At 49.3% G+C, this 17,732-nt stretch overlaps 5 protein-coding genes across 5 annotated transcripts; 3 read left to right on the top strand and 2 right to left on the bottom strand.

Annotated features, from left to right (window-relative positions):
• Positions 1–237: 237 nt before the first annotated feature.
• N7466_009167 (putative cell polarity protein (Tea1)) lies at positions 238–4,818 on the bottom strand (the record flags this gene model as incomplete). Its single annotated transcript, XM_057168556.1, has 2 exons — positions 238–4,058; positions 4,116–4,818. The coding sequence occupies 2 exons, from the start codon at positions 4,816–4,818 to the stop codon at positions 238–240; spliced, it is 4,524 nt and encodes a 1,507-aa protein (XP_057017262.1).
• Positions 4,819–7,016: 2,198 nt separating this feature from the next.
• Positions 7,017–11,680, top strand: N7466_009166 (ubiquitin-binding TORC1 subunit KOG1; the record flags this gene model as incomplete). The annotated part of the gene is made up of 6 exons (XM_057168555.1): positions 7,017–7,475; positions 7,557–10,277; positions 10,361–10,611; positions 10,677–11,010; positions 11,073–11,410; positions 11,491–11,680. 6 exons carry the CDS (start codon positions 7,017–7,019, stop codon positions 11,678–11,680), a joined length of 4,293 nt encoding a protein of 1,430 aa, XP_057017261.1.
• Positions 11,681–12,570: 890 nt separating this feature from the next.
• N7466_009165 (MFS transporter) lies at positions 12,571–14,362 on the top strand (the record flags this gene model as incomplete). Its single annotated transcript, XM_057168554.1, has 3 exons — positions 12,571–12,773; positions 13,001–13,457; positions 13,532–14,362. 3 exons carry the CDS (start codon positions 12,571–12,573, stop codon positions 14,360–14,362), a joined length of 1,491 nt encoding a protein of 496 aa, XP_057017260.1.
• Positions 14,363–14,534: 172 nt separating this feature from the next.
• Positions 14,535–15,437, bottom strand: N7466_009164 (N-acyl homoserine lactonase family protein; the record flags this gene model as incomplete). The annotated part of the gene is made up of 1 exon (XM_057168553.1): positions 14,535–15,437. One exon carries the CDS (start codon positions 15,435–15,437, stop codon positions 14,535–14,537), a length of 903 nt encoding a protein of 300 aa, XP_057017259.1.
• Positions 15,438–15,735: 298 nt separating this feature from the next.
• Positions 15,736–17,540, top strand: N7466_009163 (fungal specific transcription factor domain-containing protein; the record flags this gene model as incomplete). The annotated part of the gene is made up of 3 exons (XM_057168552.1): positions 15,736–15,791; positions 15,849–16,069; positions 16,129–17,540. 3 exons carry the CDS (start codon positions 15,736–15,738, stop codon positions 17,538–17,540), a joined length of 1,689 nt encoding a protein of 562 aa, XP_057017258.1.
• Between the last annotated feature and the right edge of the window lie 192 nt (positions 17,541–17,732).

The following is a 17,732-nucleotide window of genomic DNA, read 5'->3' as shown; positions in this document are numbered from 1 at the left end:
CCCTTTTGGCCGATCGAAAACAAAAATAAAGCGGGAAAAAAAGAAGAAGATAAAGACGATAATGATAGTGTAGGCCAAGGAACCTTTCATCATGCAAGGATCATGCTTCGCGAAATTAAAAAGAGAAACGGAGGAAGTGGCAGAATACATGTGCAGAGCGCTCAGAGAATTGCAGATGGACATATCTCAGAACACATGGTCGTAGAATGAGTTGGATGAGAGAGGTACTAGTAGTACTTAGATGACGTTGGCCGCGCTCGTGCCCGAGGGCATCGTCTTTGGCTTGTTGGCACCAGTGACAGTTCGCTCTTCTTCATCCAGGCGCCGCCGCCATTCAGCTAGGCTGTCAGTCATCAAGGCTGGCCCGTTGCTGTCCTCTTTAGTGGGGGTGCGTTCCATGTCAAGCTGACTGCTGAGGCGGTAGTTGCGGTTGGTGCTCTCCCAGTGGCTGCGAAGGGTCTCCAGTTCATTGGCAAGGGAGTCGAGAGCCATGGATCCTCGGTTATCGGGGAAGGTAGTAGATTCTTGGGAAACATTGCTGTCTGCTCGCGCTCGCCCACCAGCAGTATTGCTAGAGGCGTTACTGAGACTGCGGGAAATTCCATTAGTGCCCGGAATGAGCTGGGACTGACGGCGATAGTGACCCACGGAGGTCTCAACCTGCTGCAGAAGCATGTTGACTTTCTGCTCTGCGTCGGAGGCCCGGGTCTCCAAGTGAAGGTTTTCCTGTTTGTACTGCTCCAATTCGGCACGAGTACGCTCCGCGGTAGCCATCAGCTCTTGCTTGAGACGATCGTGCTCAGTCAGCGATCTTTCCTTCTCAGTACCCGCAATAACAAGTTGCTCCCTGAGCTGAGTGACCTGGCTTTCTAGATTCTCAATCGACGATGAAGTGTTTCGCTCTAGGTCGGCGATGGATTTCTGGAGCTGGGAGCGCTCGATTTCCCATTCAGCAGAACTCTCGGACTGGTTGCTAGAGTCTTCGACACTCTTGTTTGCAATTTCTAACTCGGACTGCATCTTGGCATTCTGAGCCTTGTAACGACTCAGCTCGTCCTTCATACGCTTTAACATCTTTTCAGTGCCTTTGACGTAGTGGACGGCTGATTGGTAGTCATTTTCAAGCTGCTCAAGCTTCTCGCGGAATGCACGGTCAGCTTCTTGCTCCCGAGACTCGAATGTAGATTTCAAGTCGTCATGAGATTTCATGCTGCTAGACAGCTGTTGCTCCAGCTCGCGCAACCGGGTCTGCTCGGGAGTGCCGAAGCGTGAGCCCGGCGACTCGAGGCGAGGAGACCGGCGAGTATCGGGGTTAACGCCTCGCTCACCTAAAAGGTCCTTCAAAGCTGCGTGCTGAATGTTCAAGGCCCCGGCCTCTCGTTGGTGAGAATCGAGTTGGGCTTTCAAGTCCCTACTATCAGCAGTAGCAGCCTGAGTTTCCTTCATAGCTGTCTGTAGCTGTCGGCGTAGCTGTAGTCCTTCACGACTAGCCTGCTCTTGGTAAGCCTCAAGGCCAGCGATTCGCTCTTCGGCCCGGCGTAACTTCTCAGCTGCTGAATCAGCGGCCGCCTGGTTGGCCTTGGCCAGAGTGCCAGACCTTTCAATCTGAGCTTCCAGCGCGGCGACGCGCTGATCAGCACGAGACCGGATAGAAGCGTCCAGATCAGTTGACGAGGCACGCTCAAGACCGGAAACGAAAGCCAACTTATGGGTTTCAGCTTCCTTGGCATGAGTCTCAGCGAGCTCTTCAGCCTCGCGCAAGCGGCGGGTTGTATTCTCCAACTCCGTTGTTCGCTCCTCGTGTTCAGAGCGGAGTTGCAAGAGTTTCCTTTCAAGGCCCTCCCGACGTTCTCTCTCCTCCTCCAGCCTCTTTTCGATAATAGCGGATTTTGCAGCGGAAGCCCCAACGGCTTCTTTCAGTGTACCAAAGTTATTGTTAAATTCAATAAGGCGGCCTGAATAATCCTCGATTTGATGAAGAAGCTCCGCTTTATCAAGAACAAGTTGTTTCAACGAAGCCTCAGCCTCCGCACGTAAGAGAGCCTCTTCCCTGGAGGAAGCTTCCGCGCGATGTAGCTCGGCACGCAGATTCTCTGCCTCAAGGGCGTTGCTCTGCATCTCAAGCTCTGCCAAACGTTTGCGGGTAGCTTCGTTGGTATCCTCTGCCAACTCTCTGGCCTGTTTCTCCTGCTGGAGGTCCACGATTAAGACATCAAGTCTGCCTTTCAGTTCAGACTGGGATGCCAGAGCCAATGCAAGACGACGACCCATGTCAGTTGGGCGTTCACCGTCTTCACTTTCGCGAGAAATCTCGGGTTGCGGGGTTCCGCGTTGGCTGCCGCCGTGGGCAGCGAGTCTGGCACGAGAATAGGCGGCCTCGCTGACAGCGACATCACGTTGGTGCTCAACTTCAGCAATGCGCTTGGATGCGATGGCTGCTTGTCTGTCTACGGTGGCCTGCATCTTAGACAGTTCAGCTCTCATCGATAGGAATGCTTCAATCAGAGGACGATCTTCATCATTCAGTGAATCGCTAGCACGATCGTCAATGGCGGGACTGCTAGATGAGTTCGGTACGTAACCGCCCTTTCTTGCTAGCGCCAGTTCAGAGGCGTACCAGGCGTTCCGTGCCTTGGCCGCCTCAAGTTCCTTGATCAAGGCCTCTTGGTGTGGGGTCAATCTCGGTGAACGAGGCTCGTCAGCGAGCGTCTTAGAATTTCGGAAGCTTCGAGACTCGATAGATCCATCAATGCTGACTTGACGTCCAAGAACAGATTCTTCTGCGCTGTCCATCGAGCCACGCTGCCGATGCGAGCGAAGAGACCGCTGGCGGCCGGGAGTGGATATCATCGGAGCGGCCTCACCAGCTTCCATTGCCTTGGCAGCAATCTTTTGCTGTTGCTGGGTGGGGGTACGCTGACCACTCGATGCTTGTGAATCGAGCGGTTGTTCTTTGGCCACCGGAGACTCGACACCTCGATCAGCATTCGCGACGCGTATATCAACGGTACCAGTGTACCCACGGTCCATCTTGGTCGGGGTTTTGCTGCGAGGATTTACGACGGGCTGGGGCCCATTGGCACGAGGGCCAGGAGAAGGCGCTTGGCCCGGAGGAGGTGGTCCAGAGGGCGCCTGGGCAATTGAAGCCCTTGGGAGCCGAGACCCCGGTCCCGGTCCGAGGTTGGGGTTCGATCCAAACTCCCCAGGTCTACCGCCTATGGGCTGAGTTAAACTTTCGCGGGACGGTGTCGGACCGCGACGTGACTGGTCAGGAGTGGCACTTTGTGCCTCCCGAGATGTTCGACCAGATGCGGGTCCTTGCTTGTCGACGCTGACTTTCCTGCCCGTTGGAACCGCACTGCGTTCGGTTGTGGCTGAATCATTGGGGTATCGAATTTTTGATGTATCAAGGATATATGCCATGCTCAGCTCATTGGCATCCCGAGGGGCGGAGCTAGGTTCGCCCGCCATAACAATAATCTGTTTTCCAAACGCAGTCATGCTATGACCAGATCGAGGGGATGGTGCCGGGCCCATGTTCTGGAAGGAGTACCAACGCCGAGTCGAGATACGGAAGGCCGAAAGGTCACCGAGGTCTATGCCTTCGTTGGTGCGGCCACCGAATACGTACATCACATCACCAACCAAGGCCGAAGCGTGGCCTTCGCGCGGTGTTGGGATGAAACCGACGCAGTCGATTTCAGACCATCCAGTACCACGAGGATCGTAGCACCAGACATCATTGAACCACCGCACACCGTTCGTTCCTCCAAACAAGTAAAGTTTGTCGTTGTGGCTGACAATAGTGTGGTTGGTTCTGGCCGCAGGAATTTCTCCTTCGGGAGGTCCTCCCTCGTGGCTGTTTTGGACCAAAACATCCCACTTGTTGGCGGGGTTTTGTAGCTGATTCAAATCAAATGCAATTAAATCATTGAAGAAGAATCCTTCAACCTGACCACCAAAAACGTAGAGCTTCGAGCCCAAGATATTCAGGGTATGACCGTACCGTCCAGCGGGGCGAGGTCCGGGAGGAATCGCACGAGACCATTGTCGGGAAGCTAGAGACAGGAAACATTAGTTGATAACAACAAAGAGACAAAGCTGGAGCGACTTACAGGTATTCAGCAGGTAAAGTGTGTCATCCAACGCATCACTCTCGTTGATTTTGGTGTCACCTCCGAACACAATACACGCATTTCCGACGAGTAGACTGGCATGGCCAACTCGAGGCCCTGGACCTTCAGAGACCGTTGCAATTTGGAAGCAGGAAAGGCTCCCACCACTGTGCTCAATCATCCACAAATCTCCCTTGACCGTTGAGCCATCGACCAGTCCACCCATCATATAGATATCTCCCTCTTTAGATGCCACGGCATTGATGGCGGCTCCATATCTTGGAAAAGGTGTCGTTTGCGGCGAAGAAAAGTTCAGACGGCGTTGTGACCATGGGTAAAGAGAATTGCCGGGGCTTTGCGGGCCCCCATTCAGACCTTGTTGTGGTCGTTGGACCTGGGAAGACAATTCATCAGGGACCGGCATTCCACCATTGTCGCCCGGCAAGCTTACCTGAGATTCCGATTCTGCTCTCTGGCGCACTCTGATGGGATCCGGGCTCGTCGGACTCGCAGCCGAATTTAAGGAGTTATTGTAGCTGCTGCTGGGGGTTGGGGTCTGCGACAAGCTTCCCTCGCCCTTGACGCCATTGGTCATGGCAGACGGACCGTTGGACGGGGCACCTTCGGAGGTGTGAACGTTCCTCGTCGCTGGAGGAAGTGGTCCGCCCTGTTGGTGTTTCTTCGATTTAAACAAAAAGGCCATCGTTAATAGTCGTATTCAGTCGTTTCACGGCGCAGTTTGGGAGGTATTCCGGGGCCCAGAGTTTCTGGTGCGCCGGCGCCGGGTATTGATTTGGTCGGAAACCCCCCGGATCTGATTGCTCTCACGGTGGATTCGAAAGGCGGGATGGGTAAATGTGTTTAAAAGTGCGGCGGAAATGAGGAGAGACCAGAGTGTGTTTTCGATAGTGGAGTTCGGAACCAGGAACCACAAGGAACCGTAGAAAGGTGTTTCCATGCACAAGCCGCGAGCCAAGGAAAAAAAAAATTAATGGGCCCAGGGGTTGGGTTGTAGCGGGATCAGACAGAACACCAGCGATTGGCGATCCTGGACATCAAGACCGAGATTCGACTTTTCGAGAACAAGAAAAAAACAAGAAACCAATAAGGTAAGAAAAGGGGGGCCAAACGAAGAGAAAGAGATGAAGAGAGAGAGAGTTCAATTTCCCTGGCGGAGGTCTAATCGAACTAGTCTTAGTGTATGGGGAACACGCTTGCATACTCAGGGGCAGCAACTCCAACGGTCTTTGTGTTCTACATTCCAATGTCTTCCAGCCCCCGGTCGTCATGGAGAAATGGGAATTGTGGCTGTCAAGTTTTGTTGATGTTTTGACTACTTTTTATTTTTATTTTTATTTTCATTATTCATTATTCATTATTCTTTGACTTATACAAAAGAGTTTCATTGAAGCCACCTGAGGTTACCCATCATTCCTTTATGAAAAAAAAAAAAAAAAAAAAAAGGAATGAGATAGTACAGTTGTTGAGGTGTTGAGATGTATGGAAGTTCTCATGAGACTCATCAAAATGCCTTTACATGAATGTATAGAGAGACCTATCATATCAAATCCCATCTCCAATTCAACCTTGAGATCAGAGTAATCATTTCCAAGGTTGTGTATTGGATGAAACTCGACATTTCAATCCTATAATTAAGCCGCGGGGCTGGCTTGCTTTCCCGTGAGAGAAAGCACCAATTGTTATAGCGCACGCCCCCGAAAGCCCACACGGCGATCCACTCCCCACAGGCAACCGAACGTGCAGGGGGAAGATACTGTAAGTAATCCAGAAACAGGGAAACAGGTATAGAAACAAAAGGGTCAAGGTCACATTGTTCCCCCAAAAGTGTACATGACATTGAAAACATTGAACAAGAAAAAAACCTCCAGCAAATATCTGTTAAAGAGTTAAAATAAAGATAAACACAACATTGAAGACTTCAAGTCGGGAATGTCCTGGTTTAGGCTTTTCGGTTATGGCATGCTGACTGTACAAGGATATTCGATGATATGGAAACATCCTACAACGGAACTTCTCGACATTGCATTGCATTGAAATGAATTCATTTACTCTTGTCTCTCCCTTAGTGAACCCTTTTTCAATGTACCGTGTACATCGTGATCTCCCATATGTCTAAGACAGTGTGTTCATGAAGAGAGAGCGATCTCTTGGCAGGGACTCGGACTCAAGAGACCATTCAATCTTAAATCCAGTTGATCTGATATCACATTTCCTCAACAACCATTACTGTAACTAATTAAATGACTTGCATATAGAAAGACTTTCATTCCATCCCATCTATGGATTGTGTTATATAGATAAAAGAGGTTGGCCAGTGCAACTTGGGAAGATATTGTTACTATATGAACTCCGTCCCGTCAAGATCCGACATCAATGAGAACTAGTAGTCTTAAGCTGAAAACATTCCAAGGTATTCAACATGCCAGAAAAGATGTTATATACGATTTTGAAAGATAGAAAGGAAATTAGATATAGAAGAGAAAATACCAACAGAACTAACCCATCTGATTTGATCATATAAAAAAAAAAACTGGTTGTACTTAGTTGGGGTTTGCTGCAGCTAAACATGTCATAGCTGCCGTTAGTCAGCCGGGGCGCGGGGATGCCGATAATCCGGTGAACAGCACCTGGGCACCGAGCCTCGTTGCCGCGTGCGTCTAGATCGTTGGCTTTCCCCCAAGCTTACTGAGAGGTACTTTGAGAAATTCGCATTCACTAAACTGACTGTGTATATTTCTCCTCGGATCCCTGGAATTCCATAAAATTTGGATCGTTCATCCCGCTTTGGGCATCTGGGAGGTCTCAGAGCTGCCTATGCTCTTCACCTCCCCGCCGTCCTACCTTTCATTCTCAAAGTAACACCATGACTGATATCACATCATGAGGGACCCCACAGCAGAAATGGAACCATCTACCCAACCTCCCGCGACGAATGGGTCGACTGAACCCCGTCGCAATAATAAATCCGTTCGAGTTGCCTTCGGTCCAGAGTTGGAGACGACCATTCCCACCCGCGAGCGATCCCCAGCACCGATATCCAGCCACCATCGCTCATTCACAACCGTCGAACAGAAACACTCCTCTATCGCAACCCCCGCTCGACCTACGAGTTCGGCCGGTGAGAACGCCGGCCTGGGACCAGATGAGACGCCGCGACGTCCATCCCCTCGCAGGTCGGAGAGCAGCCGACCGTCAATGTTGAAGCGAGCAAAAAGTGATTATGGTCCCAGTCGGGTCACATTTGACAAGCCTGCTGGAGAGGACGAGGAAGATTTCGCCATGCGACACGGATGGCAAGAAGAATATACCTCAAGCGAATATCTCAAGATTTTGCACTCGGTAAGCACAACCTTGGAAGCTGATCGACACAAAGTTATGTCTTTGTATTCTTGATACCATGAACTAATATCGCGTCTCCAGAATTTTTACATGTACTTTACCGAGAAACGACACGAGACAAACGGCATTCCCCGAGACCCTGTGGGGAGCTGGCCGAGCCAGGACTGGAGAATGAAAGATCGGTTGAAGACCGTATCCGCCGCATTGGCAATTTGCTTGAATATCGGTGTCGACCCTCCCGATGTAGTAAAAACCAATCCAACCTCAAAGCTCGAATGCTGGGTAGATCCCACCTCAACAACCGGTGGCGGACAGAACAAGATCATGGAGCAAATTGGCAAAAAGCTGCAAGAGCAATATGAGACGCTGAGCCTTCGCACAAGATACAAGCAGTATCTGGACCCGTCAGTGGATGAAACCAAGAAGTTCTGTATCTCCCTACGTCGGAATGCCAAGGACGAGCGAGTCCTTCTGCATTACAATGGCCATGGAGTTCCATTACCGACCCAGTCCGGTGAGATATGGGTCTTTAACAAGAACTACACACAGTACATTCCCGTGCCTCTGTATGACCTGCAATCTTGGCTGGCTGGGCCAAGTCTGTTCGTCTTTGATGTATCGCATGCGGGGAACATTGTCCAAAACTTCCATAGCTTTGTGGACAAGCATGAGAAAGAAAACGTTGAAGCGAAAAAACGAGACCCCAACGCCATAGTTCAAAATTATGGCGATTGCATTCTTCTGGCAGCATGCCAGAAAAATGAGTCTCTCCCGACCAACCCAGACCTTCCGGCCGATCTCTTCACATGTTGCTTGACGACCCCGATTGAGATTGCGCTGCGTTTCTTCATCCTACAGAATCCGCTACGCACTGACATTTCGATCGATGACTTCAGAGTTCCAGGTCGCCTCCAAGATCGGCGCAGTCCTCTTGGAGAGTTGAATTGGATTTTCACCGCAATCACGGACACAATCGCCTGGAATACGCTTCCTCGTGCCTTGTTCAAGAAGCTTTTCCGGCAAGATCTCATGGTAGCAGCGCTGTTCCGCAACTTCCTCTTAAGTGAACGGATTATGCGTACGTACAAATGTCATCCAATCTCTTCACCCGAACTCCCCGAGACCCATCATCATCCTTTGTGGAAGAGCTGGGATCTTGCTGTGGAAATGGTGCTCGCACAGCTGCCCGCTTTGATCGATCAAGAAGAGGGTCGCCGTCAGTATGAGTACCAGCACTCTACGTTCTTCGCCGAACAGCTTACCGCATTTGAGGTTTACCTTTCATCTGGACCTACGGAGAAAAATCCTCCGGATCAACTGCCTATCGTCTTGCAGGTTCTTCTTAGTCAAGCACATCGCCTGCGTGCATTAATCCTGCTGAGCAAGTTCTTGGATCTGGGCCCATGGGCGGTCCATCTTGCCCTTAGCATCGGTATTTTCCCTTACGTTGTGAAGTTGCTCCAGTCTGCTGCCCAGGAATTGAAGCCAGTTATGGTTTTCATTTGGGCGAGAATCATGGCCGTTGATCACACCGTTCAGAACGATCTTCTCAAGGATAATGGAATTCACTATTTCATTTCCATCTTGAATCCCGCCTCGCCTATTCCTGTTGGGAATGCCAGTGAACATCGAGCTATGTGTGCGTTCATCGTTTCCATTTTCTGCAAGAACTACCCGCAGGGCCAGAATGTGTGTTTATCTGGTGAACTGTTTGACTCGTGCTTGAGACATCTCGGTGACGTTGAGAACCCTTTGCTGCGACAGTGGTCATGTCTGTGCCTCAGTATGCTTTGGTGTGATTTCCCAGAAGCCAAGTGGATGGGCATTCGATGTGCAGCCCCCGCGCGTCTATGCGAGCTGAACTTTGATCCGGTTCCAGAGGTCCGCGCGGCAATGTTGCATGCGGTCACCACTTTCATTGGCATCCCTGATTTGACAGACCAAGTTTCACAGATCGAGGAGTCACTGGCCTTGGCAGTCTTGCCGATGGCTGCTGACGGGAGTGTCATTGTCAGAAAAGAGTTACTGGTGTTTTTCTCCACATTTGTCAAACGCCACCAGAACAAGTTCTTAGTGGCAGCATTTGAGGAGCTTCAGAATGAGAAGCGGTCTCTGCAGCGTCGTCTCCATGATGCGTCTCCCGCTACTCAAGCAGAATTCCAGAAGACCTCTTCAGAATTCGATTCGAAGACACTCCAGTTATCTCGAAATACTACTTTCGGCACTCTCTGGAAGCAGATTCTGATTATTTCTGTCGACCCGCATCCTGAAATCGCCCAAGGTGCTGGTGTTATTGTGGATTATATTCATCTGATCCTCCTGGAGTCGCCGATGGCGGCCCTCGCTGATAAAGTCAGAATCGAGATTTTGGACCTCACCTACCGCTTGTCACACAAACTTCAGATAACCGAACGTTCAGAGGCCAAGAAGATAGCCCCCCCTTCCACGCCCCCATCCTCCAGCACAGCCCTCTCTAAACAAGAGGGCTATCTTTCACTTGGTTTCAAGCGCACTGCGAGCTACGCTGCCTCGCTTAGGAACCTCGCATTTGGCTCAGGATCCGGAGATCCATTATCTGAAAGCAGTGCTCCTTCCTCTCCCACTAAGAGCCGTATGCCCATGACCCCTCGTGGCCGTGCTCCGCCCGAATGGACACGACCTCCCGAAGTGAACGATCACATCGCTCCCGCTACCGCCTACCAACTGGCTCCCACGCCAACATCGCGAGGTTTTCAACCAATGGATTCAGAGGGCGTTCCTCTCATTCCCCTCAAGAGCAGATTCCTAGACTGGTCAACCGAGGTAATATCAAACTCCCTTCGAAAAAAAAATACACAAAAATTATGCTGCAGAATTATTATGAATCCATACTGACTGTTAAAAAGTATTTCCGAGAACCTCAGATGAAACCCAACGAGCCTGACGAGCCTGGAAGCTCTGACTACAATGAGCGCCTCTGGAGACGCGGTCGCAACGAAAAAATCATCGCAGAAACTCAACCTCTCAAGGGAAAGGCAGGTACAAGTCGATGGGATAATTCCGTTGCATTGTTATCAAATAGCAGCCAGCCTTGGAGGATGTGTTTCCATCAATTTGAGGATCACATTGCAGTGGCAGACGACCGAGATACGATTGCGTAAGTTTCCCTCTCTCTTTCTCTGTTTCTGTTTCTGCTATGTATTAACCATCCATTGCTTTTAGTATTTGGGATTGGCAGAGTCACAGGCGCCTCAACCAGTTTTCAAATGGAAACCCGGTCGGTTCCAAAATCAACGAAGTTCGATACATCAATGAAGATGATCAAGCCCTTCTGTTGACAGGTTCCTCGGACGGTGTGCTCAAACTGTTCCGCAACTACGAATCTGCCCAGGGTATCGAGGTTGTCACAGCATTCCGGGCGCTGCCTGACCTTATACCAAGCAATCGCAATGCAGGTCTCGTGCTTGACTGGCAACAAGGCCAAGGAAAGGCTTTGGTGGCCGGTGATGTGAAGGTGATTCGAGTATGGAATGCAGCTACTGAAGTCTGCACTAACGTAAGATTTGAAATTCTTCATTCTTGGATATTCTGGCTTATGTTCTAACTTCTTTTTTATAGGATATTCCCGCACGGTCCGGTTCATGCATCACGTCCCTGACCTCGGATCAAGTGGCCGGCAATATCTTTGTCGCTGGCTTTGGTGATGGTGCCGTTCGCGTCTTTGACCAGCGCTTAAAGCCTACCACATCCATGGTCAAAGTCTGGCGCGAGCACAAGCAGTGGATCACCAACGTTCACATGCAACGTGGTGGTTTCCGAGAGCTCATCTCCGGCAGTCGCAATGGTGAGATTCGCCTCTGGGATCTCCGTATGAATGATGCGCTGTCTACTATTTATGCGACCAAAGATACTCTCCGCACCTTGAGCGTTCATGAACACGCTCCTGTCTTCAGCATGTAAGTTTTTTTTTTTTTTTGTCTTGTTATTCATTTTTCTCCCCTCGTGGTGAAGCCAACGGCTAACATTTCACGCGCAGGGGTACAAACCGTCACGAGGTCAAGACGTTCAATGTCGATGGGACATATCTTTCCACTTTCGAACCGTATTCCAGTTTCCTCCATCACAACCGCGCGTCGCCCATTGCCACAACTGCATTCCACCCCCATCGCACGATGCTCGCATGTGCAGCGCTCAATGATAATCACATCAATCTTGTCTCCTGTTAGAAAATTCCGGACTCTGGATTTTCTGAAAGGTAGCGAATTGTGTTTCTTCACACATACCCCAAGATCAATTCTGATGCCATCATTCATGGTGGTTTATTGTAATAAGGCTCTTGATTACCGCAAGGTTTACTGCACTGGTTCAATGACTCGAACGAGACATAGATGCCACTTATTTTCTCTTCTACCTGCGTCATGGGCTGTTCGCTCGGAATCCCTCCGATTTTGAGTGACCTTGTTCATTTCCTTCATGATACGAAACATATTTCCCTTGATGCTTCTTTGCTTTTTTTTTATGGTCTTGTCCTGCTATTCCCTTTGAACGTTGAATATCCCGCTTTGGTTATGTAGATCGGCACGAAGTCTGAAGATGAGGTATCATGGGCGCATGCGACTAATTGCTTCGGCTGACCATCGCAGTCTGTTTCCCCCCCCCCTCGGTGACGGTCTTTAATTTCTTCCCTGTTTATCATTCTGCGGTAACGCAATAATGTGTTCATACAATGCATACTACTTTTACTTTTGACTGGATCTTTTTTCTTGATTTACTTCAAATGCTATAGATCATATCTATGGCGGGGATGTCTTATGTGGGGCGTCGGCTACGATAAGTAATCTCGAATCGGGATTCCGAGGCTCCCAACTGCCTTAACCGAGACGGACTTTGGAACTTTTCCCCTTGAGGTTAAGTTGCCGGGTTTGCCGTTGTATCAAGTGGAGGCTTGGAAAACATGGCAGTAAGTGGGGGGCTCTTTTTTTCGTTTTTTTCTTTTCGAGTATAAATCGTCCATCCTGCAAAAATCGCACATATTCAAAGATGATCTTTTAATGTTGCTGATCTTTAAAGAACATTATACATTTAAAAAGAAAAAAATTTTACTTGAAAGGTGGAGATGGAGAATTCCACGGATCCACTCACTTTGCCCGCCAAAGCAGATATCGAGGCACAGCCAGTGCAACTCGTGATCAACGAAAAACCTCAGGATCCTGATGTGGTGGATTGGGATGGCCCTGATGATCCTCAAAATCCCTTTAATTGGTCTTCCTTTGTGAAATGGCGACAATTGATCTTTATGGCCATTAATACATTTTTAACGTATGTCCATTTCCCCGCTCGTGATGTATGCTGTCCAGTATACGAATCCATACTATACTAGTACTTCCTATACACTGTTTTTTTCTTTGGATCATTTGAACATGTACACCAACTTTCCGGTGCCTTGTCATATACCCATTGATTGCATACATTCATGGCCTCAACATGTCAACATAGTATACTGGTGAAACCTTGGATTGCAGCTTACTCATATGATCACTTCACAGACCTCTCGCTTCCTCAATGTTTACACCAGGTGTTGCAGATATTCTGAAAGAATTCGGCTCTGATAGCACAATGATGGCTTCCTTCCTGGTCTCAATCTATGTCCTAGGTTATGTCGTTGGTCCATTCTTGATCGCCCCGCTGTCGGAACTATACGGGCGCGTTCCTCTTTACCACTCCTGCAATATCCTCCTGTTGATCTTCACCATCGCCTGTGCTGTCTCGCAGAGCTTACCTCAACTCCTAGTCTTCCGGCTGCTAGCAGGTATCGCCGGTGTCTGCCCACTAACCATAGGATCTGGTACTGTGGCTGATATGGTGTACAAGGAGAAGCGGGCTGGTGTCATGGCAATCTGGGCCATGGGTCCTTATATGGGGCCGGTCGTTGGGCCTGTTGCCGGCGGCTTCTTGGTAGAGGCTGAAGGGTGGAGATGGGTGTTTTGGGTTCTTGCTATTACGGTTTGCTTCCCCCCTCCGGGTTTTATACTCTCAGCCTACGTGAAACTTACAATATCTAATACGAAACCTACTAGATTGGTGTTATCTTTATTGGCACTTTATTCTGCTACCAGGAGTCATATGCGCCAATCTTACTACGACGTAAAGCGGCTCGCCTGCGTAAAGAGACTGGAAATCCCAATCTCCGCTCCGTCTTCGATGACGGGGCTAAACCACCTCGTCAGCTCTTCCTCGCTGCACTTTCTCGTCCAATCAAACTTCTGTTTACCTCACCCATCGTTTTCATGATGGCCCTATTTGCCGCTATAACCTATGGATACCTCTACTTGATGTTCACTACCATGACGTCGATCTTCGAAGACAATTACGGCTTCAGTCAAGGTTTGGCCGGGCTAGCTTACCTGGGCTTTGGAATAGGTTGTGCCATTGGTCTACTTATCGTCGGACGAACAGTCAACAGAATCGCTGCAAAACACTCCGCGGAGGGCCGGTTCTCGCCAGAGTCTCGTCTCCCTCCAATGGTATACGGGTGCTGGGCCATTCCCGTTGGATTATTCTGGTACGGGTGGTCCGCACAAGAGAAGGTTCATTGGATCATGCCAATTATTGGAACTGGCATTTTCGGATTCGGTCTGGTGGCTGTCTTTGCCTCTGTGAGCGCCTACCTAGTCGATTCATATCTTCGGTACGCGGCATCGGTGACCGCGGCGAATGTTTTCTTGCGTTCAATTTTCGGTGCTGTCTTGCCGTTGGCCGGGTCATCAATGTATGATGCTCTTGGATTGGGTTGGGGAAACTCGTTGTTGGCGTTCATTGCATTGGTTATGTGCTTTGTGCCGATCCTGTTCACCAAGTATGGTGCGAGGATTCGGACGCATCCGCGATTCCAGTTGAATCTCGAGTGATTGACGCATGTGTTGGTATAACGATTGAGATTTCATATGATACCCCATAAACTAGATGTTTATTGTCTGAAATAGATTTGCATATATGTTACAACTGATCTCACTCCTGTGTTATGTAGAGCTAAAAAATGACTTCATCGAATCCTTGCACATGTGGAATGCTTTTGGCTGGTCAAGCACAAGGACGGTAGACTACCTGCTCAGCCAACAGACGAGGAGTATCGACATCATGACTCGGCAATATGACCACCTCCGATTCTCTCGCAAATTGCTTGATTACCTGCAGGGTCTTCAAGGCACGCATAGGGTCATCGTTGATACCATCCGGCTGCTCCTTCTCTAGGAACTCGATGCTGTATGTCGCATCACCAGGAAGGAAATATGTCACGCGTTTCTTCTGATCACTGCCTTTATTACTGTAGATAACCACACTAATATGTCCTGGAACGTGCCCAGAAGTGTCAACGACGGATATTCTTTCATCCTCTGTCAAGGGATAAGACTGCTTCCACGGCCCAAGCGGCTTGTCTAGCAGATCAATAATCTTTGGTGAAAAGTTCTTCGGCCAATGATTGGGAGTCGCCCCTTCCAAGCTCGCAAAGAAAGGATGCTCGCCAAAGGCCTTCCAGTGCTCGCGACTGATATATATAGGCAAGACGGGGGCTTTTGCGATAAGATCCTCTAGTCCACCCGCGTGATCAGTGTGTAGATGGCTTAGGATAACGCCCTTCAAGTCGGTAGGCTTTATTCCCATCCTGTGCAGCTGCTCCACAATTCCGTCCTTAGGTTCGATGGTGAATTGACTGAGTAAACCGTTGAAAAGAGCGATGCGCGGAAGGTAGCCTGAGTCGTTGCAGCAAGGCGATTGTCCGGTGTCAAAGAGGAAAAGCCCTTCTGGGTGACGAATCAGAAATACACCAACCGGTAGAGGCTTGGTCCATGATCGATCACATAATGATCGTATGCGGCGAAATAGCGGCCAATTGCTCGCGGGTTGAGAGGACATGGAGGGTCTGATGCGGACAGTTCCTGTTGTGAGGAAGGTCAGTTGAACTGTGCCATTTGAATCGGCCATTGTAAAAAGTAGAATAGAGAGATAAGAATGATCCGAGGTAAATGAGAAAGAAAGAAAAAAAAAAAAAAAAAAAAGAGGTACAGTAGCTTAAAAGATGTTTACCAAGATGAGCAGTGTATACTAATCATGGCAGCAATTGCCGAGCTCTTGGTCAAGGTACAAGCCGAGTGCCGAATATTTATGCAGGGGTTACATAATGACCTTCGGCAAAGCCAGCATCGTTTCCCGAACACTTCATCCGAAGGCAAACAGGAGCAAAAAAGGGATTTCGCTGCATTGAATATGCCGAGAAGACGCAATGTGGATGCAGCAAGCCGAGCGCGGGCAGTTTGTGTGCGATGCCACAGTCGCAAGGTCGGTTCACCCCCTTTCAGCGAGTGAAGCCATACAGTCATACTGACGGTCACCCAGGTCCGCTGCGATCTCGAGGCTCGACCAAATGGAATTTGCAGTCGGTGTGAGCATGAAGGGCGTGATTGCCAGTACATTCTACCCCAAGTTTCTTCTCATATTCGAGGCTAACGACCTAGTCTCCACATTGGATTCCGCAAACAAAAAGCACTTCGGACTTCACTGGCCGCGCCCAACACTGGCGCCTCGCCAACTCGAACAGACTCTACCACATCTCAGCAGTTGACACCCTCGTCGTTGAATGTACTAGGGAACAAGTTACCTAGTTGTACCGTTACAGTCCGCGAAAATCCCCAAAATCTTCCGTTGTTGACCAACAAAGCGAATGAGGTGGATCTGATCATACAGACAACCCAAGCTTCTCTCTGCCCACCTACCGTTATCTGTCAAGCATTGGCCGACTTTTATTTCTGCGAGTTATTCCATTGGGTTCCTGTTCTTGATCGAGGACAAGAGGATTTGGAAAAATCGCTTCTGCTTCGACAATCACTATACTTCGCTGGCAGTGGCATGCGTCGATCCACCGAGGGTCCCACTGAATGGTCCACGCTAGCGATCTTTAAACGGATCAAGATATTGATCTCCATCAACCATGAGCTGGCGCCACTGAATATCCTAAGTGCGCTATGTATATTGGCCAGCTATCCCATACATACAAATCATGAAGTCGCTTTGGATAACCCATGGCAGTGGGGTGGAACGGCAATCCGGCTGGCCCTCCAAATGCACATGCATGAGGAAAATGCATATTTACATTTTGACCATCCTAAAAGAGCTAGAAGGATTTGGTGGTATTTGTTTATGAATGATACCATGCAAATGGGTTGCTCAGGACTCCCGGGTATGTTCCCACTTGGCGATTCCAATGTACGGCTGCCAACGATCGATGATTTCAATACACCAAGCGCCGAGGCGCATGTTTTTTGTGCGATGGCTTTGCTGTGTCAAAGGCTTAGGGAGGTTCTGCAAATTGGAAAGTCTGACGATGCCTCGCAAATGCAGGTTTTTTCAAGGCTCGACTTACTGAGGGTCTGGCAGGATAACCTATCTCACGAATTACATCTTTTCGATGAGAAGATCGAGATCAGACGGTCATATAATCGAGCAGTTGCTGAGCTTTACATCTTTTACATGGTCACCATCATTCTGACATGCTTTCTCGGTCGTCGAGAAAATTGTCCGTTGTTGAAATGCGCCTCTATTGTTGCATCGTCCTGTATTTCACGGTTATACGAGGAGATTCTCTATCACGAAGGCACCACATTTCTCCTACCAATCCATGCCTGGGCAAACTTGGTGGCTTCGATACCACGAACGTTCAGCACGGATGAGCAGATACCAAACCAGGCCAATGAGAAACGCATTAGCCGCATGGTCCTGGAGAAGATGAGTGAGAAACATCCCTCGGTGATGATGGTACAGCAGCGAATCGACGAAATGAGCCATGCAGGAGCGAGCGTGTTTGGTACACCTGACACTCCTCCGGATGCCCCAAATTTGAACGCTCCTCTCACTACAGAGACATCACAGCAGATTCTTTCCCTTTTCCCCTTTCCGTCGAGCTTTTGTCCAACTCTGGATCTGTTTAGTGCTGACTTGAACGAGAGTGAACAACCCGATATATTCGCGGATCTTCTGATCGATGTCAATAACTGGGATTGGCCTGTTGACTGGTCTTCATTTTTGTTCTAGGGCCCAGAATCTCTGCTGGCCTCTCTGGGTACATCCTAATATTACACCTAATCAACGCCTAAATGGAAACATCATCACATACAGAAGTTGTCATGCCCGTGTCGGCTATCTAACTAAACTTTATACCAAGTTGGTTAGAAATGATCTGCACGGGCTGTGCCTTGAATAGATCACTAGTAGGTACCATACCTA

This window comes from Penicillium verhagenii, assembly GCF_028828195.1.
Source record: "Penicillium verhagenii strain IBT 33310 chromosome Unknown utg000009l_segment0_segment0, whole genome shotgun sequence".
Classification (NCBI taxonomy): Eukaryota; Fungi; Ascomycota; class Eurotiomycetes; order Eurotiales; family Aspergillaceae; genus Penicillium; species Penicillium verhagenii.
This window is presented reverse-complemented; position numbering and strand designations above follow the sequence as displayed.